Raw genomic sequence first — 26,031 nt, forward strand, 5'->3', positions numbered from 1 at the left:
TCTTCCTCACATCGCTTGGCTCTGCGTTAACGAGCATCGCTTCTCACTTCCAATCTGTGACGTTTGCGATTTATGATCAGGCGCTAAAGACCAGTTGCAGAAGGAAAACGAGGAGCTGAAACAGCAGCGTGAGGAGCTGGAGGTGCGAGTGAGCGCTCTGAAGTCTCAATACGAGGGCCGTCTGAGTCGGCAGGAGCGAGAACTCCGAGAGCTGCGAGGTCAACAGGAGAGACAAGAGCAGCGAGACGAGCCAGCTGAGGCAGGTCCCAGCAAGGTGAGGATGTTGTTTACTTTATAGTCTACTTACACTGGTTTGCTGTAATATGAATATTTTAATGTTTTAGGTATGTGTCACACAACTACAACACGATTATCTGCAAGCGTTGCTAAAATCGTGTCTTTATTTTATCCGTGTTCTCTATTTTGATGGCTTAACTATGTTGGATTGGAAAAGTACGGCGAGTTTAGAGACCGTTCGGCGTCTTGATTCTGAGCATTTTCTTTCTTTCGGTGCTTTTAGACCCAAGAGCCGCAGAGGAGCACAGAGCAGAGGCAGATCAGCCTGAAGACCACTCCAGCTGCAGACAGGGGCAGGTAGGTGCACTATTTAAGCGTGGAGGAGTATTTAACTCTTTAAAGCCGGTCGGAGCAGCACGCTCTGTTTTGCACTATTTTTAAATCCCGGTAGCTCTGCAACCACGTGAGCTAGCGCAATAATTTTTTCTGCATATGAAACCGGAGGAGTTGTACTTACATCTTATGCCATCAGCTTGTCCTCGGTCACAGTTTCCTTCCACATATAGCTTTGCAAAAACTGCATAAAAAGCACTTGCAGCAACAAAAACATAATATTCCAGAAACACGCTTTGCTGATCCGATCAGCTGTTTGTAACACTTCCTACATTGGAATAGACGTCAGCGCGAACTTTTGCATGTCCTCCATGACCTGCCCGAAACCGGAAGTGACGTCATTTTTGCGGAAATGTAGTTTTTTTTTTTTACCATCAGGGCCTCATGAGCCTATACTGGCGTTTTTAAAAGTTATCTTTGACTTTATGACTTTCTGTGTGGTTTCTGGGATGCTTAGGACTCATATTGCACTGCTGGAAATAGTTTATTTTGATGCATATGCTGCTTTTTTGCAAATTTGCATTATAATATTTATTTTCGTTTTTCCTGCAGTGTATAAAAATTGGTGTATTTCAAAAATAAAACTATGAAGACACTCAAAATAAATTTCCTGTGGTGGGAAACTATTTTGTGCAACTTTTTTGTATTTACAGTTTTGAGGGATAAGCCTCTTAAATTTCTCTAACTAGAAATATATGTTAAAAAAACAAAAACGATTTTCAATTTTTTTGTAGTTTATTGCACTTTTTTGCAATTTATGTAATTACTATACACTTAATGCAGACATATTATTAAAATCTGGGCTATAATGGTTGTATTGATGTATAGCAACTTGAAATGCTCCCAAAAATGGCTCCACAGCATGTAAACATATAATATAAGCTCTGGCGGACTTGGTTCTATGGTAGGTCTTAAAGGGTTAAAAAGTCTGACTCAGTATGCATCAATGCATTTCGTGACTTTTGTATTTGTCTTAATGCTGACTTTATTCGTTTGACTGGTGGCTGCTCCACACTTGCACTTTTCTTAGTTTTTGCTGTTCGGCTTTCGTTTGGTCGTGCCGCTGACGTCTGCAATCTCAAAATTAAATGGCAGTGTAGGTGCCACGTCTCGAATTTGGAGGAGAGAGTATCATTTTCTTAGTGGATCTTTGAGGTCCAGAGAACAACGACTCATCCTAATTCTTGTCTCCGTCAGTGCCAGCACCTCCGAGCCTCCAACCGCCAACATTAAGCCTACACCTGTAGTTGCTACAGCCAGTAAACAGCCCGTCAACCCAGGGAACAAACCCACTCCGAGAGCAAGCATCAGGCCCATGATCACCCCAGCTCCTGTGCCCACTCCTACGCCCACTGCTACGGTCATGCCCACCACCCAGGTGGAGACGCAGGAAGGTAGGTTTAACGGCAAAGCTTTAGCTGAGCTGTTAGCGAGTCGCATGAGTAGGAAACTAACCGCAGGTTTGGTTTTTTTTAGTCATGGTAAAACCTGCAGTATTTGTAATTTTTATTCTTGGACAGTGATGCAGCCGGCTGAAGGTCCACCAGTGGAGCATGTGACCGTGTACGGCAGTGCGAGCGGCTCGGTGCGCTCCGCCAGCCCCAACGTCCAGACGACCTTAGCTAGCCCCATGCTTACTGTGCAGCAGACCCAGACACAGGCCACCGCATTCGTTCAACCAACGCAGCAGCAGAGCATGACCCATACAGAGCCAGCCAATCAGGAGCCACCGCCTGTGGCGATCGAGGCCACGCCTAGCTCGCAGGTGGAGCGGCCGTCGACGTCGTCCTCTGTGTTTGGAACCGGTGAGAGATTGTTTTTGACAGCCGAGGCGATATTTTGTTTTAGACGACGAGACTCACGCGTGGAGGTTTTTTCTTAATAGCCACACTTTCTCTGCAGTGTCAGCAACACCGGGAACATCAGCAATGTCCAAGCGTCCTCGGGAAGAGGAGGAGACCGCCAGCGTGGTCGCTGACACTGAAGCCACTCAGGAGGACACCTCGCGGGCTCCCATATCAAAGAAGCTGCGCATTATCCAGAGAGTGGGTCCAGAGGTGAGGCTGGACTGATGCACATAAACCTCCATGGTTTTGTTTGTTTGTTTGTTTTAAATTTGAGCGAATATTGATGCTCCGGTTCTGATTGTAGGAAGAGGTGCTGGCCGAGGATAGCGCTGAGGCCGAGGGAGTGGTGCCGACAGACAGTCTCGACGGAGAAGGAAGCCAGGTTGGCCAAACATTTTTAGTTTTGCACATCAGCTAATAATTATTATTATTTTAGTCTTTGCAGTGATTAAAAGTAAATAAATAGCAGTAATAATTGTAGCAGTACCATACAGTAGTCTTGTGATAATGTTGTCACATTCATGCAGGGATTGTGTGCTGATATCTAGTTTGCGTGATGTTTCGCGTTGTCAATGGCGGCCATTTTTCCGCCCCGCAGACGGAGGCGTTTTCCACGCTGGAGGATGGAGATGACGGCACAGCCTCTCAGTCCCTTACAATGGAGCAAGAGGTTACCCTGAGCCAAAACGAGAGCACACAACAACTGCAGCAGGAAGTGATCGTCATCGTAACGGACACAGAGAGTGACGAAGAACAAGAAGAGGAGGAAGACGAAGACGAAGAGCAGGTACGGCAGTTTTGTTCCATTTTTTTAAAGACGACGTGTAAAACGGTGAAAATTTGTCTTATAACTTTTCCGTTTTCCAGGACTACGATGACGAGGATGAAGAAGATGAAGACGAGGAGGAGGATGATGACGAGGAGGATGATGATGACGGAGAGATGGGAGAGGAAGGAGACGACAGCAACGAGGGCAGCGGAGATTGCAACGAGCCCTACGAAGGAGACGACACAGAGGTATGAGTAGCTGCAGCTCCAGCTGTGACCTCTGTGACCTCTGCCGCCCACACGCCGTGTTAACCCTTCCCGCTCGCTGCCTTTCCCGCTCACACACTCAGTTTTTCCACACGCTCTCGTTTCGGAACGTCCTGTCTGCGCGCCTGTGTTGACTTTAGCTGTTTACGTTTTTACTCGAGTCTTCGCTGCACATATTCAGTAGGATGAGTCAGTGTCTGCAAAGGAAGAGCTAACGAGCTTTTTACTTGTAATCTTTGTGTGAGGTTTGGCCTGAAGTGTGGATTTGTAGTTTTGTGTGAGGTTTTGGAATATAATGTGTTATATTCAAAGGCCGGTATCTGAACAAAGTAATAGAAACTATTCTCTGTGTACACGATAGAAAATGTTAAATAGCAGATTAAACTATAAAATGTGTAAACAAAAACAGCTTAGTATTAGGAAATAAACACATACACCCAGTTACTGTTCCTCCATTTAGAAAGACGGATGCATCAGAGTGAACATTCAACACCGACGTCGGGTTTGAATACATTTTAAATTAAAATGCTTTGCATAAAACCCTGTTTACTGTTTCCCTCCCAGGCTTCTACACTAATGTTCTTGACAGCGTTTAAATGCATTCTTAGCGTTTACATGTGGATGGAGATATTTTTCAAATCTGCAGTTTTCAGGAATAGCCTCCGTCCACACATACACGGGTAAGTTTAGTGACGGCAGCGGGGAAAAGCTGTTTCTGTAACTGCATCTTGGCGCTAAACCAGCGGTCTCCAACCTTTTTTGCGCCACGGACCGGTTTATGCCCGACAATATTTTCATGGACCGGCCTTTAAGGTGTCGCGGATAAATACAACAAAATAAAACTAGTACCGGTACCGAAAAAAAGAAGATTTATTCATAACACACGTGAAAAGACCCAGGAAAACGATAACAAAATAACGCTAAGAACAACCGATAAAAACTCTGAAAACTATACATTTCACACCTGAGCCTCAACTCTCGCGGCCCAGTACCAAACGACTCACAGACCGGTACCGGTCCGAGGCCCGGGGGTTGGGGACCGCTGCGCTAGACATCTCCGTCCTGAGAGAAAAGCAGCTGAAATTAACTTAAATTCATTACATTTTTGGTACCAGTACTGGTTTTATTTTGTTGTATTTATCCGCGACACCTTAAAGGCCGGTCCGTGAAAATATTGTCGGGCACAAACCGGTCCGTGGCGCAAAAAAGGTTGGAGACCGCTGCCGTAGAGGACGAGACCATTCTTAAGAATCGATGAAGCCATCTGTAGTACCTGTTTAGAGCACAGGGAGGCTAAGCAGGGCTGTTAGACCACTGGACCGTCTCACTATCTGATTCAGAGTTTTTCTCTGTGACGGAGGCCAAACTGTTTTTTTAACCTCTCGGTTTCTCTCGCAGTTGTTTTAGTTTCCAACGAGGAGAAAGTGAATCATAATCTGCATGTGATGCTCTGCCAGTATATCCTGGCACTGCTCCGTTTTATATGACCTTTCTCTTTCGGTGTTTCCTCTCACTCATCAAAGTTATGTTACTCGTTGGTCTTACCTTCGTTTGCCAAATTTAGCCTTTTGAGTGCTTTTGAATTTCTTCTTTGACTCGTTTCCTTTTATTTCCCCTCGTTTCTCAGGGAGCTGACATAACGGAGCCGGGCACTGAGACGGAGGAGAGTCTGGGGGCGTCCGACTCCACCCAAAGGCCGGCGGATTCCCAGACACCCAGCTGTAAGCTCCAGGAAACCCTGTCGAATACGTAGCTGTGCCTCAGACTCTGCATGCGCTCACAAACCGTCCCGCCATCCAATTAGTTATCCACAGTCTGCGATGACTGAGAAAGATGTCGTGTTGTGTTTTCTGTCTGAAAGCGAGCGTAACAAAGGTCACTAAGAAGATTTGCTTTACGGGGAAAATAAGCAAATTAACCCGACTCACTTATGTTTTAGGTAAAAGGAGGTTTAAATGTAAAGTAACTGGGATATTGATTATAAAGGGAGTTACTTTGTTTACATTTTTGGCGTTTTTAAAGTAATTTATCTAAAATCTTATTTTCTCTTGTTCATTTGAACCTTTGAATTCTGTTTTAGTTGAGAGCAGCACAATGGAGGCTTTCTCTGCAGAGCAACCCACAAGCTCTGGTACACGCATGCCCCAGTCGCCACGGAGACCAGTGCATCAGCTGCCTTCACAGCGTATCCCAGTGCGCCGCCAGTCAGTGGGCAGACTTGCTCCCGGTGTGCCGGGCAGCGCTGTGAGTCACATCGAAAGGCTGAGAATTTACATCACGATGTTCGTACGAACCTCTGTGTGAAACCTTGACCCCCTTTTCTTCCCTCTTCCAATCTGCAGCAGCACTTTTTCGATGAGGATGACAGGATGGTTCCCAGCGCTCCCACTCTGGTGGTGCCTCACCGCTCTGATGGTTTCGATCAGGCCATCCAGTAAGTGTCACACACGTCGGGCCGCAAGGTTTTAAGGAACTACACGTTTATACAAACAGTAAATCTCCTGGTTTCATTGTGACCTGTAGTTTGTGCAGTTCCACTGAAAACTTGTCAGTGGAAAAATAAATATTTTGCAAATGTAAATTAGGCCGGTTGTATAAGTGCACACCGTTACACTAATACTCTGTTGATGCACCTTTTGATTTGTTCAGTTTTCTTGGGTAGCAGCTGGCATGATACATCTTAGTGTAGTTTTCCCACTCTTTGTTGCAAAGCACTCAGATTCTGTCAGATTATGAGGACATCTCTGCACCTCCGTCTTCAGCTCACACTGGTGACGTGGCTCCGTCTGGCTCAGTCCAAAACTTCAGTTTTCTGTTGTTTTTAAATGTATCCTCGGGGTCGTGTTAAAAGGGGAAATTCTTCTCCATCTTCAGCCTTCTGGTTTTCCGTTGGTGAACAAACAAAGTGTTTTTGTGCAAAACGAACTGTTGGACTTGCAGACAGAAAATTAACCTTGGTCTGGACAAATTTATCAACCGTCGACGATTGGGCTGTTGGATATAACGATATATATCAGATAGAGGTGGGAATCACCATACATCCCACGATACGATATTATCACAATACTTAACACGCGATACGATATTATTGCAATTTTTAAAAATATTTTGCGATATTCAGATTCTGTACATAAAGGTAAACTTTATCAATATTCATTTTCTCTAATATCAAAGTCTCACACTCAGTCTTTCTCTCATTTCAGTTTTATTGTTGACAAACTGAACGGTTTGTATTACAGTCTAGTCCAACTTAACTGAATCAACCATCTGGTACAATTATAGCTATTCTGAACTATGCAGTTTATGAAAACTATGCAGCCCCTTCAGCAACTGAAGAATTTGAAAGTAAATTAAAACAAAATATAATTTTACATTAAATAAAAAAGTTTTAAACTTAATTCAAATAAAACATGTCTTAAATTAAAATAAGTAAACTGTCATGTTTATTGCTGCCAAAAACAGGTTAAACACATTTGGACAGTGAAGGAATGTCAGGATTCTTGCTCAGAAAAAGGATCAACATGCTCTGAAGTCAGAGCACAAAAACCTTTTTGTAACAAAATATCGATTTCTGCTGTCCCTGTATCCATACATTATTAGCAAACAAAATATCACCATGCTACACAGTATCCATTTTTCCCCCCACCCCTACTATCAGATGACGATATGAAAACATCTGTCGTTTCATTTTACGCTGTCGTTTGTTTCGTGGTGTCCCAAAATAAACTGTTTACGTCAATCATTTTTCATCGTTTTGATGATCACTGTAGAATTTCTGAAAGTTCTCTGATATTTAATATAACCACACAACGGACGGACAAGCAACTGTTTTTATGCGTTGTCGTTGGCAACAACGATGGTAAAACCATCGCGTGGCTCCGCCGTCCATTTGATTGTCTTTAACATAAACCTTTCACAATAAAGCTGAAGATCCTGCTGAGATCTTTCAAAATAAACTGAATTACGTGAAATATGATGCAGTGTTTACAGATGAGAAGCTAAAAAAGAGCCGTCGGTGCTTAAAATAAAGCTTAGAACAGGCTTTTCCCCGCAGCCGTGTAATAAATGCTCACGAAGAAAACTGCAGCTGTTTAAACGTATGTAACACTCGACTCCAGCTACACGACGCGCAGCTGAAAACACTTCACGCAAGTTGAGCTGCCCGAGATTCACAAAATTTACAGAAAATATAAAATGTTTGATTTGTTAAGGGTTCAAATATTAAGGAGGGAAACAGGAGGAATTCCAATAACCACACTGATCCGGCCGGGTGAAGTCAAACGATGATTTTAATGACACGCGTGGAGACGTCACTGTACGCAGACAGCATTGATCTCTAACAATACACAAGCAGATGTTTTATACCATTAGGGCTTAAATTTAATGACGCCCCTTCAACATCAAACAGATACAATGGATACATATGTTTCAAAACCACAAATGTTTCAAAAGAGCATCTTCTTCGCCTCCACGCCAGGTGTCTTCCTGTCCATCGTCTGACTCTCGCTTCTCCTCAAATCATGCTCTGCAACAAACTAGCAACTCTGCACGCACAAAAATGCAGTGACAGCAAATATCTGAACTCTCACCTAGAACATAGCCTAGCTACTGTGTGTGTGTGTGTGTGTGTGTGTGTGTGTGTGTGTGTGTGTGTCCTGACATCAATTGACACTCTGTGTCACCTCTCACCCACTAACGCTCACAGTCAGAGGTCACTCTCAAATGTGTTAGCAGTTGTTAGCAGTTTACTAAAACTATATATATAATATATTGAACAAATGCTGTAAACGAATGTCCCTACTAAGCTTAATAAAAAGGATATAAATGAATAAAAGATAACAATAAATAACCTGGTTATTCAAATAGCATCCTCCCAACAGCTCCTCAAAGTAACTTTCACAAGCACGCTCTGCAAAAGCCTGCACTTCCTGTCTACTGTGGCACAGAGTGTACTCAGAGTTAGGCCTTTCTTTTATAATGCAACAGAATCTGCATATAAACATTTAAGATTATAGATTCAACTCAACAGTTTAAAGTGGTTATAACTGCACCTGTAATAAATTGGGTGCCAATATGTTTAAACAGCTGAATACAATATCAATATTAATTATTAATGCAAAGGTAATGATGATGATTATGAGCCATAGCAGTGAAATAATTTCCCTGATCTCCACAGATTATATGTCCTTGTTGTGACGATAAATGTCTGATATCAGGAGATGAGATTTTGGTCATATCGCACAGCCCTAATCAACGATAGGCTGAGCCGTTCACCGGTCGTTTTTACAAGAGCGATTTATTTATTTATTTATTTGCCCATGAGTAAGTTTGCTAATAAGGTTGAAGCATTGTGCCCAAATGCTGCGACTCACTTACTCAAACTCATAACAGAAGGAAAGAAAGGCAGTGGTCTATGTTCAGGAAAAACAAAACATTTAATTTAAATAAAAAACACAGAGATGGGGAGGGAAACGAAGAGAAACTGGCTTCTTTTTCCATTATAACTGCGTTTATCTGCCTTACACACTCAACCAAACAACAAATACCAAATTAAACAAAAAGTTAAAAATCAAAATGTTTCTTCAGGCGAACAGAAATTAAAAAAAACAAACAAAAAACAACGTTAAGTCTTTTGTGCAGTTTGGTGCATTTCAAATAAGTGAATAAATAATTTATATATATAAATTATTTAATAATTAATTATTAATAATAAATTATTATTAATAATTAATTATTAATAATAATTTATTATTAAATAATTATTAATAATAATAATTAATAATTATTAATAATAATAATAATTAATTATTATTATTAATAATAATTATTTAATAATAATATAATTATATTATATTATATTATATTAATACTGAAACAAACAAGAAAAGAAATTGTTCTAAGCACACAAATCAGTCTGTGCATGATTATGTTGCTCCGCCCCTCAAAAAAGTCAGCTGTGTGAATTTATCACCTATCGTGATTTAATGGACGGATGAATGTTGGTTGGAAAAATTGTACATATAACTTGACCTGGTGTCATCAGACAGAAACATTGTTTTCTACACTATCAGTCAAAGGTTTGGACCTTCTCATTGAATGTTTTTTCTCTATTTTCAGGAATATTTACATCATAGATTCTCTCTGAAGGCATCAAAACTATGAAGGAACACGCGTGCAATTATGTAGCCAACACAAACAAAAAAAACAAACACGTTTTAAAATTTCGATTCTTTGAAATCGCCGCTCTTTGCTGTGATTGCTGCTTTGCACACTTGGTGTTCTCTCGATGAGCTTCGTGAGGTCGTGGTTGTCCAGCTCCTGGAACATTTATAATAATCTGAGGAGTTGTTAACTTGTGATCCGATGCTCGGATAAATTCATAAATTCATCTTGTTCTTCCTTTTCTGGGCCGGTCCTCGTGTGAGCCAGTTCCCTCGTAGCGCTTGATGGTTTCTGCGACTGCACTTGGGGAGTTTTCGCAATTTCAAACTGACTGACCTTCAGTAATGATGGACTGTGGCCTCTCTTTACTGAGCTCATTGGCTCTTGCCATAATATGAATCCTAACAGCTGTCAGCTGTGTACCAACCTGACGTCTGCACAACACCTGATGGTCCCATTAAGTAGGCAAGAAAGTCCACAAATAACCCTGACGAGGCACGTCTGTGAAGTGAAACCATTTCAGACGACTGCATCATGAAGCTCATTGAAGAAGGGTTTTAATATATGTGATTCTTGGGTTTGTATCTACAGCGTGGAAAGAAGTAAAAATACAGAAAAATGATTAAATGGGAAGGTGTGTCCAGACTTTTGACTGTGTGTGTTTTTAATGTTTTAATCTGCAAAGAACTACTGTGTTGTGTGCTACATTATCCTGTAGCATGCATTACTGTAGTACAGCATGTGTACATGCAGTCATGTAGAGCTGTCTGACTGCATCTCTTCAAACTGAGACTTGAGCTCGTATAAACCAGCCTTTATTCATTCAAACTTGATCATTTGCTTCTAAAATGAAATCTTAACTGGTCCGTTTTGGTCGCTCCAGTCGCCTAATTCACGTTCGTGTCTCTTTCGTTTCTCAGCTCGCCACAGGTAGCTGGCGTGCCGCGCTTCAGGTTTGGCCCTTCAGAGGACGTGTCGCAGACCAGCTCTTCCTCACACTCTGATCTGGGTCAGCTCGCGTCACAAGGAGGTAATCTACCAAATGTTTGATGAATGTTAACCCCAAAGAACCATCAGCGTGCACCACAGTCTCTTTAACTGCAAACTAATTCTTCTCTTCAGGTCTTGGGATGTATGACAGTCCCCTGTTTTTAGCCACTCACGAGGAGGAGGCTGGTGGACGCAGCGTTCCCACCACTCCGCTGCAAGTTGCTGCTCCAGGTATTTGTCTCTGTCAGTGTGATGTGAAGGGATGTGTCCGTTAAAGCATGTCACACTGCCTTTTCCCGAGCTTCCTCAAAACTATCTTCTCTAGGATAAGTGTGATGAAATTTGGGTTTTGGGAGCACTACGAGTTTGTGGAAAGTTGACATTTGTTTTCCTCGTTCTATCTTCCAGTAACTGTTTTCTCAGAAGTGGCTCAGTCCGACACAGAGCACGCCTCTCAGTCTGTTCCCATGGTGAGCACATCAACACCAGGAGCTGCCGGTGCAGGGGAGGAGAGAGACGACGTCTTCCTGGAGCCAGACACTGATAGGTGAGCCTCGCCCTGTCAGCAGCTTGTCACTCCTCGAACTTCTGCCTCTTTGAAACCTTTCGTTCCACTCGGTTTCAATAACTTCACCAAAATGAGAGGTTACGAAGGTCACAGGTGCATTTTGCTTGATTCAGGCCCGGTGCCGAAGTGTCGGTGGACCCCGTGGTGTCTCAGGGCGATATGGAGGAGTCGAGCCAAGCGTCCGACAAGAGCAGCCTCCCCTCCACCAGCCAGGAGCCTTCCTCCAGCTCTGCAGGTACTCTACAGCCTCGCGACTGTGCCATTCCCCAACTGTTTGGTCTTTCTGTTGCATATTCAGTAGGTTACGTTTGTTTTTGTTTTTAGATACAAGCAGCGCTCCACCAAAACAGTCTCGGCCCGGGCCCAGCAGACAGCTCCAACGATGGCCGGACAGCCGCGGCGGCCGCATGAAGAGAGGAGGTAACGCGTTTGAAAGCTCGCGGTAACAGCGATGTAACACCAACGTTATAATGGGCACAAGACTGAGCAATGTTTTTATTACTGCTTTAAATGGCCACTCATGAAGGACTTCAGACATTTCATTCAGGTTTTTATTCATGAAAAGCACAACAGGAAACACGGTACATTCATTGTGGTTATTATTACACATTTTACAGTCACTCTGACCATTTTTGTTTGTTATTAATTTCTTTACATCGGTGCAGCAAGCCCGTCTAAAAACATGCTTCCATCTCCACAGGTCAAGCTTTTCCTTCATGGAAACAGGGGAGAAGATTCGCCCGATGAAGGAAAAATCAAAGTGAAGAGCTCATCGTTCCTTCAGGAAAGCTCAGACGTGATCATGTTCTGTTATGAAGCGTGTTGGGCTTTGATTTAGTTTCATTTTGTTAATGCGATTAGATACTTTCTTTAACTGTGTCCATCCTGATGTGTTTTATGATGATTATAATAAACTTACAAAGCGAAAACATTTGTTGTTTTACTGCGAACATCTGATGAAGTTGTTGGACTGCGGTGATGATCCGGCCGTAGGAGGAGCGATGACGGGACGTTCACCGTCCAACCTCACGTTGTAGGATTTTGCTGCAGAAGTAGAATAAACAGCAAGTTCATTAGACAATTACATTAATAGCTGATACTTACAAAACTATTTTTCCTTCATGCAGCTCTATATTCAGGTAGACTGGCATGAACGTGTTTATCGACACGGTCGCTGTTACAGTTTGTAGTGGACAGCTCGTCCACGGACACCCGCCTGTTTTTCTTATGCATCATCATTGAAATGGAAATCTTGACTGTGGGAACTCTGCAGTAAATCTGAGCTGCAGGTGAACACCCTAACACACACACACACACGTGGTCCTTGTTAACGACATGCCGACGGACACGTGAAGGACATTTTGTGCGTCTGAAGTTGAGCAACAAAGACGTGCGTAAACACCACTGCTGCTTTAAACGCTGCCAAACCGCGTGCTTTTATTCCAGCTCTGTAAACAGGCCAGTGTGTGACTTACGTCCTGAGAAGACAAAGTATCTGTAGCCCTCTGGCTCGGCGGTTGTGGGCACAGACACGGCGGCTGTGACGGCGGGCGGGAAGCCTCCCCAGGATGTCCTAATGTTGATGACCGGTCCTAAAACGGAGGCTGGAAACGAAACGATCAGGTTAAAAATTGTGCCATGAAGCCAAACCGTACTGGCGTTGTCCTTACCAGTGCAGTGTTTTTGTTTTGTGAACAAACTCTTAACCCTTGTTCATCCCATAAACCATACAAAGGGTGTTTGTTTCCATTTTCCAGTTATTTGCTCCTCTCCACCGCGCTATGACTCGCTTTTCGGTGCAGTGTGTGCGCTGCAGCTCGTGCGCACGTTTAAGCCAAAGTCTAACCAAGCGTGGAGCTATACGTCTGTAAACACGCTTAACAATAGTGAGGATTGTCCGGGGTTCTCTTCACTAAGTTCATGCACAACTATTGTAAAACTTGGAGTACAAACATAAAGAGAGTTATTAAGTTGTGTTCTTTATGAGTTATAAAGAAAGGAAAAATGTTACAATTCAGTGAATGGAAATTTTATTCATACTTGTTGGATTCTACATTAACTTTTTAAAAGTGGAGGCAAAGTTATCGAACCACAAAAACACAATGATATAATGTGGTGTAAATATATTAGAAATATGTCGTTGTAACGGCGGATATGTAAAGCTAGCTCATATACACGTAATAAAACTTTTATTTTGGTAACTTCCTGTGTGACCGGAAGTGAATGATGTAACGGTAAACAACTTGATGTACAAAAAAGACGGAAGAAAACTAAACTATTGCTAACGGAGAAAAGGGAGAGAAAAACATGGTTAAAATGTACAAAAACGAATGGTTCTAGCTACAGTCGACAGGGGAACGAGGTTTGTAATGTACATGATTTAAGTTGAGCAATCTGAAACGCATAATATGTGTTATATAGTTTAATAGAAAACGGTTAGACCAGCGTAATGAGCGGTTGAAATGGTGTTACATGAATAACATGGTAATTGTTTTATTTGTTTGTCTAGCTCTTACGTTGGTTCGTTGTCTGATATGGAACGCCAGGACTGCCATAATGAATTAATTAAATACACCATTAAATAATTAATTAAATGTGTCAATAATTAATTAAAATGGGAAATAATTAATTAAATAAATAGTTATGACACATGTAATTAATTAATTATTGACACATTTAATTAATTATTTATGTATTTCACATTTTAATTAATTATTGACACATTTAATTAATTATTTATTGACACATTTAATTAATTATTTATGTATTTCACATTTTAATTAATTATTGACACATTTAATTAATTATTTAATGATATATTTATTTATTTCATTTTGGCAGTCCTGGCGCCTGGCTCTCATCATGAAATAATTTTATCTGTCAACCTCACCCATCAAACGCAGGGGGCGGGGTTAACGCTGCCCATGCAGCTTCTCTAACATTTGATTGGTTGCCGTGCAAAGTAAGTCAAAACAGGTCGATCCTAGATAATCGATTGCTTGTGTAGACTTGGGGCAGCCAGGTATCCCAGAATGCATTTCAAATCACAGGCAGCAATGTTGGTGGTGTAGTTTTAAAATACCCCGTTTTTCTGTCACCAACTACACTTTTAACCGTGTTTTAGCCGCGAATGTCGCGTTGTAATCTTCACATGTCGGGTCAGGTTGTCAACCTTTGCAAACATGTTCTATACATGTTTGCAAAGGTGCTCAGATGTTTTCAGAGATTTCAGTAGCTCTGCTAACAGTCAGCATGCAGAGTGCACCGAGGGGGTTACGTTAACCGGTTTGTTTACATATTCCACTCTCCGTGTTCCACGTGTTGCATTCGCAGATTCTCATTTTCACCGAACGATCGTCTCTTTCCACCTGGTCTTGTGTCTCTGTGCTTCTGTAACATAAAGAACGAGCTGACATTTTTCTCACGAAACCAGCGATCAGCTCAACAGACCCTCAGTTTACCTGCATGCATCCTCCTCCTCACCTGTCAGCTGTTTAACACCTGCTGCTAATTCAAGAAACACGCCCACGTTATCTGGTGATAGTCACAGTTTAACTGGGCAGCCGGTGCTCGATATTACGCAACGTCAGCACATTTTTCTGCACAAGATAAGTAAATATAGTTTTTCCCGAGCGCAGAGCTGCTGGAGCTTGTTTCCCAACAGAGCACTTTATTGGCGAACCCACTTCATCAGCGGCTGATGTCCAATCACCGGCACAGCTTTGAAACCTCAGCTGAGTTTTAGCTCTCAGTGGTTAAACGCTGGACTTAATTCACTCAGGTTCTGTCTGTCGGGTCACGTTTACTTCGCTGTTTTATTTACAACTGAGCAAATCGGTTTGGCTGAGGTTAAAGTTACGTTTCATAACTGCACAGTTTTACAGACGTTTAATGGTTCACTGGCACATGTGTTAGACTGAACCATTCGCTTTTCTTTATCTGGTGTGTTTTGGATTTAACAGTAAATTTTGAGATTAAACTGACTTTTAAAATGTTTTTATACAAAGAGGAAAGAGAAGGCGCATTTCCACCGAGAGGAGCAGAGTTTCCAACTACATGTTCATAATGCAGACTGCAACCTGGACAGAAATATTATATCATCTGTTTTTAATAGGTTTTCTAAGCACCAGCGATCTGTTAGAATTTTTAGAGTTTACTTAACTAAAAATAAATGAGGTTAACATATAATTTGTGTGATTTTTTTCTCTCTCTCTCTTTTTATTTATTTATTTATTTTTTTGCTTTTTCGGTCATGTTATGTTTAACTGTCAAAGGTTTGTTACAAACTATGAAACACATGGTGCAGACTTCTGGATGTTAGAAGAAAACTAATACTGCTAATAAGGCAGGAAGGTGTCCTTTAAAACTAAACATGTTAGTAGGACTTTAGTATTTATATCATAGTTTATGAAATAGCACGTGTATTTCAGTAATAGCCTACTGATTTCAGTGTAGTGGTGAACAGTCACACAGCTCACGTGGGTGTTATCTGTGATACTCCTTAACTATAATTTATCCAGGTTAACTTCAGTTAACTCTGAGCGGCTGGATCGACGGAGGTCAGACAACAATTTTACATGTATGATCTTAAAACAGGACACAGCCATTATCCGTCCTGGCCTCATATCAAATGTGAACGCAGACTGAGTCTATGTTTGACGATTGCTTTATATCTAATCTTCCTCTCAAACATTTAAACAGTCTGCAGCTGAGGGAATACAAACTCAAATTGTCGGAACAGGTTTGCTCGTTTCTTGCGTTCATTTGGTAATTTATTAAATGTATAACTGTTATAACTGCTGAGTCTCTTACGCTGATGAAAATGCAGAAAACACAGATCACGAACACCTGTTCAACCAATCGCTTTCATTCCACTTTGACAAACTGACGCGTTCATCTCTGTTACAGTGTTGCGTTAGACTGCTATATTTTTGTGTTCTTTATGCTGTAGATTTTCACGTCTCTGGAATAGTTGGCAGTACTAAGGATGCTTTTCTGTAAAATCATATTGATATGACCCGTGAATTATTCGTAGATGACAGTTAGATTAGTCAGCTGGGAAACTCTGTGTTACCTCAGAGAGCTGAAGATATCGTGGATATGCTGACCTCGCTCTGTGGTGTACAGGTCCATTTACCCTCATGATTAATATTCACAATAAAAATATTAGCCGAACATCATGAAGTCTGTATGTGTGTCATAGTTTCGAACAACCTTTGTACAGTTAAAGCCAGCAGTTACTACATGAGGAAACACCAACGTTATCTCTTTTATGCGTTTATACACAGGTCACACTGATTACTGAACAAAAACCCAAAGATCAGCTGTTAATCGAATTTATTTGCTCTCTCTCCTCCTTAAACATGTTTTTAATGTTAGTTATAATTCAGAATTATACTGAAACATGTATGACGAACATCAGGAAATAAAACCCTGATAAATATAACCTCAGTAAAAGAAGTCCGTGTCAGCGGGGGTTATTACAGCTGTGTACCGGGGCCTGAGCTTTGTCGGTGGTAATAACAGCTCGTTTGCTTGCGAGGCGAGCGGGTCTATCCACGCTTTGCCGTGAGACTGGGCAGACATCTCCGAAATCATCGAAGCACTTTTGCAAAGAGGCTCTATCTTGAGAAACCGACCAGACACATGAGGATTAAACCACTACATTCTCGGCTAAAAAAATATTAAAACTGTATTTGGTGACACACATAAACAGGGTTTTCAAAGTTCAGTTCTGTTAGTTTCCACATGCTGGTTGTTGTGTGCTAAAAACAATGGCCACCAGGCCAAAGCAATGGTTTTGAGTCGATCAGCGTTAACCCCGCCCCCTGCGTTTGATGGGTGAGGTTGACAGATAAAATTATTTCATGATGAGAGCCAGGCGCCAGGACTGCCAAAATGAAATAAATAAATATATCATTAAATAATTAATTAAATGTGTCAATAATTAATTAAAATGTGAAATACATAAATAATTAATTAAATGTGTCAATAATTAATTAATTAAATGTGTCAATAATTAATTAAATGTGTCAATAATTAATTAAAATGTGAAATACATAAATAATTAATTAAATGTGTCAATAATTAATTAATTACATGTGTCATAACTATTTATTTAATTAATTATTTCCCATTTTAATTAATTATTGACACATTTAATTAATTATTTAATGGTGTATTTAATTAATTCATTATGGCAGTCCTGGCGTTCCATAGTCTGATACACGGCAAGGAATGATAAAGGTCATTCAACAACCATCAGTTCTGGATGCTACAGTCGTTATTATTACTGCAGATTATATCAGTAAGGAGGCTGATTGAATATTGACCGATAACTCGTGGCGAATGGGCGGGACTACTTCTCCCTGCTCCTTCTATATGTACCTGAATCAGAACAGGTAATAGTGAAATGTATTGGCTTTATGTTGTATAGCTGTTTCTCTTCTCTTCTTTGCTAAATGAACTTTGTATATTGTTTACATGATCGAAATAAACAATGATGTTACCTGCTTGTCGGACCACTCGGTTGCGGACTGTGTAAATGGCATACTTGACTTTCTTGGCACATGTTGGCCTGACACCAGCCTGGTATGAATACTTCTGAACCATTCCACCTAGAGGAAAAGAAAGTAAACATCTTAAAGCCTTTTTATGTGTTCAAAACATAAACATTGTACACATCGTTCATTACAGTTCTCTTTCTGAAGCAATGAACAGCAAAATATTTATTTTCTGGTAGTTTAATAAGCTCCGCCCCCTGATTTTTACCTCTCTTGAAGAAGTAGACTGACTCTGTCCTCCTCTTGTACTGGGGCACCGACAGGGCGGCCGTGATGTGGCCCTGCAGCCCGTCGAACCCTGTTGTAATGACTTTGGGATATCCGGGGTCCAAAGCGTCGTTTTCAAATCTCCAGTACTGACTTCCCTGTGAACACCGTGCAGCGTTAAACTCTGTAAATGCTGTTCGCTCAGTGGTTCTGCTGAGATTGGTCAGTTTACCTTGAAAATGTACGTCTTGCCCTGGCAGTTACAGCGGGTGAACACGGTGTCAATGGGTGACGGGACGCCCCACACCTGGGTGATGCCTCTGGGTGGACCTGGCACCCTGTTACTATCCAGCAACCAGAAGTAGTGACCTGTAAAAGTGATAATATCACTATAGAGGGTTTTAGATAACCTATTGTAACATTGTAATTTCATTCTCTCAGTTTAATGCTTCAAAATAATTTCCCTCAGTTCTCCCTGTCATCCCATTGGTTGCTCTCTTATATGCAAATCCACTGTTGTTGGACTGGGATGACACGACTGATCCTTGCAGTTAAAACTGCACACGAGCTGCACTAACCTCTGAACACCACCATTGTGCCGTTCCTCAGAGTGGTGACTCCGCTGACGGGCCGCCCGCTGCATAGGTTTGTATCGTTGCTGTCATCTGGGGAAAGTAAAGACACCGTGGGAATAAACACCACCCACCACGTAATCTCAGACTGTGTTTCTGGGCGTTAACTGTCATTTTCTGCTGTTTTTGTGAGCTTCTCTTAAATGTGGCTGAACTTTACTTCCAATTTTGGAGGAAAGCCAGCTTTATTTACAGCGTGAGGGGAAATGAAAAAACAACTGAGCTCATAAAACTGGTAGCAGCCTGCGATCGTGCCAGACTCGTAAAACTAATTAGATTTTCGGAAATTGTGGTACTTGTGCCCATCACAGAGTGAGTCCCTCAGTTTTTTTCTGTATGTGACATAAAGAATCTGGTCAAATAATTTTTTTAAACAGTCTTACCTGCTTGATAATCTCCTGTATCGTCTGTATTCTGGGTTTCCAGGGGCTTCGTGTCAGGTTTAGAAGTGGGCTTAGCTGGGTCTAGCTCTGGCTGTGGTTTTTCCACAGGTGGAGTCGGCTCTGGTTCTTGAGCCCCGGTGGGTTTGGAGGTGTCTGTCAGCAGATCGTCTGTGGCATCACTCCACGCTGCAGTTGTGGGTGAGGGAGCGTGGGTGGTCACAGCTTCAACCGTTGATATCTCCTCAGATCCCACTGAGGAAGCACTGGTGGACGGAAGAACTGAAGGGTTGCTTGCAGTGACATCATCAGGGAGGTTTGAAGTGGCTTCCTCTGGGATGGTTGTGGAGGCAGGGGTGATGGTGAGCAGTGAGTTATCTGGCTCATCAGAGGGAAAGACAGCATCCGTAATAGCCACTGCTGGTGTCTGCGTGTCCAGCTGTGGGGAGCTGGTTGAACTGGGCTCGACTGAGGGGACTGAAGTTGATGTTGGCTCGCTGGAAATGTGGTCAGCTGCTGTTGTGAGCAGAGACAAAGTCATATCACTGTAAATCAAGTCTTTTAATCAATTTAATAAAATAATTAAATATCAATTTGCATATTTTAGTTGCAATTTGTATCTTAATTGCTACATTTTGGGGGGGTTTTCTGCAATCTATTGCTAAAGTAACTCACAAAAACTGTATGAATCAAATACCATAAACAGGTATCTCACGTACTCGTGCTGTCACTCAGGGCCTCTGCAGTGGTGCTGACGAGCTCGTCGTTGTCTGAAGGAGTCCTCGCTGTAGTCGGGGTGGCCTCGGTAGAAATCTCACCCAGCAGGTCAACCGTGGAGAGCTCATAGTCACTGCTGATCTCCGGGACTGGACTGGCCTCCAGATCTTCAGGTTCAGTTTTAGAAAAGTCTTCAGTGGGAAAGATCGGGCCAGACGCATCTGTGAGAACGTGACACGAGCGAGATGAGGTGCGCACTCGGACGTAAGAGTTGTGTAACTTTATTGGGAAAGAGCTTTGTTCACCGTCAGTGGGATCGTCTGGTGGATGTGATGTTGGAGCGACCGGAGGAACTGAAGAGTCATCTGTTGGCAGCAGCAGGGTTCACACAAACATTTTAATCATTTAATCGGCCATCTTTGTTTTTCCTACATGTCCTCCTCCGGAGTGTTCAGAGCTTTGATTGAAGAAAACTCCCAGAAAATGTCCTATCCTGGCATCATTTAGCGCTTTCCTCTCTTGTGACTCAGCCCAACCCTCCCACACACAGCCCACTCACAACAACACTGCTTCCTTGTGTTTCATTTGGCCCGTGAGGCTAATGCCCCTGGATTTAGCCCCAAAAATAAACCACCGTGACGAACTCACAGCCATAAACATCCTCCTGACGTATGCGTTTTAAAATCCCCCGAATCAAGTTCACGACAGTCATCAAAGCGACTGAGTGAGCATTTGTTCCTGTCATAACTTTCTCTAGCAATGTTCGAAAAGAGCAAACTCACCTTCATCGTTTCCCTCACTGAACGTAGAAAGCTGGTCTGTTGCCTCTTTCAAAGTTTGATCTGTGGGAACGTTCACGAACAGAAATCACCATTATTGGGGTAGCCCCTATAAAACCTGCCTTTAACCCCAAATGACTGAAAATCTCGGAGGAATCAAACCTTTTACCAAGAAAAATATACCTTTGGATTTGTTATCTTTTACATTATTGCATGAACTAGTCTTCTTTGCTGCTGCAGCACTGGCCTCTCCACTGTTCTGTTCTGCAGCAATTACCAAGACAGAAATTATTGTCAAACGTTGCATCGTTGCAGATTACTGCATGCGCTGCATGCTGCGGTTATACTGCCGTACTGTGCATGCTGGTGATGGACATGCAGGCAGAGTCAGAGCGGGGACGTCACATTCATCCTGGTCTAAGGAGCTTGGAAAACGTCTGGACTTCTTTAAGTTGCTTGAAGACGTTTCACCTCTCAGCCGAGAAGCTTCTTCAGTTCTAAGGTCAAATGGTGGAGAGTCCCAGAGTGTCGTAAGCCCCGCCCTCTGTTCAAAGATGGTCGTTCACAGTGGACAGTGTCATGGGCTGGGTCGTGTGACCCAGTGTTTGAGTTTTATGTATTTTTGTATCCATTTTTGATCTAGTTAATTTCTAGGTGGCTATTTAGTCCTTTATTTCTTGTTTCTCTCACCTCCCCCTGTACTCAGTCTCCCTGATTCGTGCGTCTACCTGTCATGTTTCATGTCTGTGTGGTTATGTTAAGGTCATGTCATGATTTATCTTCATGTCTCTGGGTTTCCTGTTTTATTTTGAAAGCGTCTGGTGTTCTTTGTTCACTGCATTTAGGTTTACTCTCCCCTGAGCTGTAATTATGTTTCCAGTCAGCTGTGTCCTCATGTGTCTCCACTTCCCCTGATCACCTCATGTGTGTATTTAGTCCTCAGTCTTGCTGTGTTCAGAGTCGCGTCGTCTGCGTTCTCACCTCCATGTTTTCACGGTCAGTCTTTGCAGTGATCATCATAGTCTCTGAGTCTTCTTAGTTTGTCACAGTATTAGTTTTCCCAGTTTAGTTATAGTCTAGTTTAGTCACGCTATCCCTGCTTTGTTTGTACACTTTGTCTTCAGCCATAATAAAGGCTCGCTTTCTGTTAAGTTCACTCCCGTCTACTCACTTGTGTACGCACCTGGGTCCATCGCACACACCACCGCACGGCCTGTCTCCGTAGACCGTGACAGACATGTCTTCTCTTTCCAAAATGTGACCATTAGCATCCTTGAAAGAGTGACCTTTGATCTTTACCTTTGTCCCCACCATTTGACCCTAGAACTGAAGAAGCTTCTCGGATGAAGGTGAAACGTCTTCAAGCAACTTAAAGAAGTCCAGACGCTTTTCTTTCCAAGCTCCTTAGACTACGATGACCTGGATGACTGAGAACCTTCACAGACACATTCATCCTAGCATCTTCTTCCCCGTTTGTGCACAATTTGCGTCACAAATTGCCATAATTATATAAAAACAACGTGCACAAGCTGATGGTATATTATATTGATGACTAAATGTAATCTGTTACATAAGGGCTGTATGAGTCTACAGATGAACTAAGGATGATGATGAAATCTATCTGTTTAGCATGCGTTAAGAATCCCTCACATACACACAGGAGTTGAACGAGCTAGAAAGGACCGACCTTGTGCGTCGCAGTGGTTCTTGTAGTCCGGACAGCACTGGTCGTACGTTGCGCAGTCAGAGTCACAGCTACACAGCCGGCCTCGTTTGAAGTTTTCTCCACAGCGCCCCTTACATGAGTTTTCTGTTGCGCACAAACACATAATAGACACACAAACGCAGTGAGACTGCACGGCTGGTTATTAGACGTTATTACATGTAAGGGTTCAGTAATGGTGAGCAAAAATCTCAATTCTGCTGGATGCTGTAGATCCAAACAATGAAAAGGCCTCACTTGTGGTGCACTGAGATTCATAGTCGTTGCAGCACTCTCCATAAGACAGACAGCTATAGTCGCACTGGCATCTGTAACCCCTGTAGTACTCGCCACCGCATCGTCCTCTGCAGCTCGCTGTCAGTAGCAGGAAAAGAAGGATAAATGTCAGAGGCAGAGGGTGCAGCGATAAGACGACACCTGCGCTCCCGCTTGAGGGCACAGTCTGTGCAACCCTGCCAGGAATTGATTTCTGCAGTAGTGACAAATACATAAGGTACACATAGGTTCCCCCGCAGGTAAATAATTATTTAACAGAGTAAATATGAACGAGTACAAGCAGAAAAAGCCTGAAGCATTCCAGGAAAACAAATGAAACCAAAGAATATTAAAGAATGGAAACCAGTTATACTCACTCTGAGCGCCACTAAATGTCAAAGCACAAGCCAGAAAAATAAGCGCACAAAGTAGCGTGGAAGACATCCTCCTGTAGAGTCTGAAAGTAGACACAAAAGCACGCACACAAACTCTGTGATGTTTCTGACTGATGTGCCAAAGAGGGACAACACGGGAACAAAAATGTGGCTCACCTCGCCGGAGCCTCGGAGCACTGCTGAAGGTTCGGCTCCGCCTGCTTTTAAAAGGCCGAGCGCTACAGTGTGACCACCCATTAATTGGCGGATCCTGTCTAATTAAATGTGCAGTGATCTCACAGGCTGTAGGGAGGGTCCAGACTGCAGGTCCAGACAGCGTGATTCGCCACAAACAGCTGGAAGGACATCAAAACACGTGTGTCGGACTTTACACACTTCCGAGCAAAAGAAGAAGAAAAAAAAGAAAAGTGTCTGAACCGACTGTTCAGTAACACGTAGGAAATTCTTTTAGCTTCATCCCAGACTTTAAAGCTTCCAAATAAAAATCACATGGACACTCAAATAGCAGCTGACTGTTTTCTGTATATGTTCTATATATCTGTTTATTGTGAATCTGATTTCCCCTTACAGCTTCCATCTATTTTAGAATAAAACACACACACACTAAAACTATTCTTAGACAATTTACATTTACTGCATCTTTGTTTTAGCTATTATTAAATTATAGATCAAGAGTAAAATCATATTAAATTCTTTCTTGTCACTGCCAAAATAAATAAACTCCTATATTCACCATTTGTACTGTTAAATATGAGGTTTACAGGTGTTTAAGGTCAAAAAGGTGCAGTTCAAAGCTGCAATGACAGTGCAAGAGAAGGAAAACAGGGTTGATTCAACGCCTCCCGACCTTCAAGTTGAGGACATTACTGTAGCATTAGCAGCGTGTCAGTAAAAACATGTTTATCTTTAGTATTTAAAGAGGCTATGACTGCGTTTGGCTGTAACTCCCTCCACCCATAATCAACTTATTCTCTACACTCTTCTTGCTCTGCTGCTGTAACTGGAATTTACAGTAATTTATTAAAGTTACTGTAAATTAATTCACAGTAAATTCAATGTAAATAAAACTGGAACAATGTATTTGAATTTGTCACGTGTTACTTTATTTCTCTGTATTTTCATTAATAGAATGTTTATTGTGTTTTCATGTACACCTTTACCTGTAAAACACACATAGAAAGCCTGTAGCTTTATTTCTTTTTATTTGTTTGTTTGTTTGTTACTTTCTTTGTAAGTGGAACAAACAGCATCCTTCTTAACAGACAAGACATTTTAATCATTTGAGCCTCGTGTTTTGACGGACCGTATCATGCATGCGGTATTTTTCCATCATGTCATGGTTCAGTTAGAGGAAAAGTGCTCATTAGTACGCTCCTGTCAACCCAATAATAACAACAGGATCTGGTTGAAGTGGCCGAGCCGACCAAACAGTCGGGTCTAGCAGACATCACAGGAAACATCAGCAGAAATATTTCTCACTCATATCCTGTTAATGAGTTTGATTAAACCCGCTGATCTTAATTTAAGAACAAAAAACAACAACCCGGTGACAGGAAAAGAAAAGAAGTGCAAGTTGAACATTTTAGAAAGTAGAGTAAGCACGCCCCCTTGTGTCTGTAACTTTCAGTGCAGCTTTGGAGTATAAATGTTGAACTCGTGTAGAAACCAACTTAATAATAGTTGGATGCAATGTTCCCTCTAAGCTGCGCACGGTTTCTGCGCACAGAAAATCTGCGTTGCGCAGAAAAAAAAAAATCGAACCTGAATTGAAATTAAAATTAAATCTTTAACAGTTCTGTTTTGCAGTGTTAGTCAGTGACTGGCTGCTCCCGGATTAGAACGATGCCACCTTATCCCATAGTCCAAGCCACAGACAGAACAACTGACGGGAAAAGTGTGGACTTTATACCAGTTTTTAAATTGTGTTGATCACCACGTAAAACCAGAGTTATGATAAAAATATCTGCAATGTTTGGTTTTCTTCCTGAATACTATCATTGTTTATATTTACTGCGGGAAGAAACGGTAAAAACTGCGTTTTATAAGGAAAACGCTCGAAAGCCTGTGAGCAAAAACAACACTAAAGAACCCAGCCTTTCCTATTGGTGGAAAAATGCACCATGTCGACCAATCAAAAACTACGGAGCCCCGCAGGGGACATGGGAGAAAAAAAATTAAGACGGACTTTTGCGAGATTTCTCAAAACAAACTCGGGATCTTGCAAAACTTTTAGCCGCATTCTTCGGAGGCCGCCAGCTCGAAGCCGACCGGGAGGTCGAGGCACGATGTGCCGGGAAAGCGGTGTTCCTCCCGGCTGTAGGTCTCGACCTCCTGTTAGCTTCGAGCTAGTGGGTGTCGGATCTCCGAAAACGTCGGAGCACTTTTGCAAATATGTGATGTCTTGTAAACTGAGCAGGTATCTGACGTTTACACAACTACATTCACGCCTCAAACTATCTTAAAAGTGTATTTTGTGACCCAGAAAGAGTAATATTACAACTAAGTAGCTGCCGCCATTGTTGGAATTCAACGTCTGTCTTAATTTTTTTTCTCCCATGTCCCCTGCGGGGCTCCGTAAAAAATGATATGGCAACATGGCATCTAGTTGTTAAGGAACGGGGAAGTTTTAGGAGTGACGGCTTGTTTGAGATGTGGGAGATTTGCAACGTTTAGCGCAAATCTTGTGTAGTTAGTGTGTAGTGTAGTCAGTAGTTTTGTTGTGTGTCAGATCAATGAGGCGACTGCTGAATGTTACAGGTGTTACAGCAGTGACACATCTGCTGCTGTCAGGCCTGCAGGTATCAGCTGTTGTTCTCCTTCATCTCATAGTGGACAGAAATTATTTTTTGGAGTGACACAAATAATTTGTGTGGCATCAGATTTGATGCAGAACAGCTGATTGTTCTGTAAATAGTTTGAAATGTTTATTTAAAAAATGCCTTGGCTGCATTTTTAGATAAACAGCTGCAAAAAATGGTGTTTGCATAACTCAGTAACTTTTTTGAAGAAGTAACTATATAATTAATTGCCCAACATTGGTCATTATTTACTGTATTTTGCAGACAGAGTTACAGACTCATAATACAAGTCAGAGCTTTATAAAGAGCTTTTCAAAATTGGAGTTCAAGTTATTTTTACTTCCAGTAGT

General features: G+C 42.0%; 2 protein-coding genes across 5 annotated transcripts in view; one reads left to right on the plus strand and one right to left on the minus strand.

Moving 5' to 3' along the window:
* tprb (translocated promoter region b, nuclear basket protein) overlaps positions 1-12,161 on the plus strand; it is a 29,101-nt gene extending 16,940 nt beyond the window's left edge. The window contains exons 34-50 of the mRNA XM_085138537.1: positions 81-274; positions 521-594; positions 1,828-2,024; positions 2,151-2,435; positions 2,533-2,687; positions 2,782-2,859; positions 3,076-3,264; positions 3,345-3,494; positions 5,140-5,233; positions 5,593-5,756; positions 5,855-5,946; positions 10,595-10,704; positions 10,797-10,895; positions 11,073-11,211; positions 11,346-11,467; positions 11,557-11,652; positions 11,933-12,161. Of these exons, the coding sequence (XP_084994663.1) occupies positions 81-274; positions 521-594; positions 1,828-2,024; positions 2,151-2,435; positions 2,533-2,687; positions 2,782-2,859; positions 3,076-3,264; positions 3,345-3,494; positions 5,140-5,233; positions 5,593-5,756; positions 5,855-5,946; positions 10,595-10,704; positions 10,797-10,895; positions 11,073-11,211; positions 11,346-11,467; positions 11,557-11,652; positions 11,933-11,979 (2,285 nt within the window). The 3' untranslated portion in view covers positions 11,980-12,161. The remainder of the gene's footprint in view (positions 1-80; positions 275-520; positions 595-1,827; positions 2,025-2,150; positions 2,436-2,532; positions 2,688-2,781; positions 2,860-3,075; positions 3,265-3,344; positions 3,495-5,139; positions 5,234-5,592; positions 5,757-5,854; positions 5,947-10,594; positions 10,705-10,796; positions 10,896-11,072; positions 11,212-11,345; positions 11,468-11,556; positions 11,653-11,932) is intronic.
* On the minus strand, positions 11,766-23,175 carry prg4b (proteoglycan 4b). 4 transcript variants are annotated; one of them, XM_085138571.1, is made up of 16 exons: positions 23,040-23,175; positions 22,866-22,945; positions 22,471-22,587; positions 22,198-22,320; positions 20,694-20,774; positions 20,514-20,573; positions 20,037-20,096; positions 19,734-19,952; positions 19,018-19,530; positions 18,581-18,667; positions 18,235-18,371; positions 18,004-18,160; positions 17,742-17,849; positions 12,708-12,836; positions 12,152-12,276; positions 11,766-12,039 (listed from the first exon to the last, which is right to left on the minus strand). In XM_085138571.1, exons 2-15 carry the CDS (start codon positions 22,930-22,932, stop codon positions 12,173-12,175), a joined length of 1,962 nt encoding a protein of 653 aa, XP_084994697.1. In that variant the 5' UTR covers positions 22,933-22,945; positions 23,040-23,175; the 3' UTR covers positions 11,766-12,039; positions 12,152-12,172. The 4 variants fall into 4 exon arrangements, with proteins under 4 accessions (XP_084994697.1, XP_084994698.1, XP_084994696.1 ...); XM_085138572.1 differs by having other exon boundaries at positions 11,766-12,276; positions 19,018-19,527; XM_085138570.1 differs by having other exon boundaries at positions 11,766-12,276.
* Positions 23,176-26,031: the final 2,856 nt, after the last annotated feature.

The sequence above is a fragment of the Neolamprologus multifasciatus genome, chromosome 17, assembly GCF_963576455.1.
Source record: "Neolamprologus multifasciatus chromosome 17, fNeoMul1.2, whole genome shotgun sequence".
NCBI lineage: Eukaryota > Metazoa > Chordata > Actinopteri > Cichliformes > Cichlidae > Neolamprologus > Neolamprologus multifasciatus.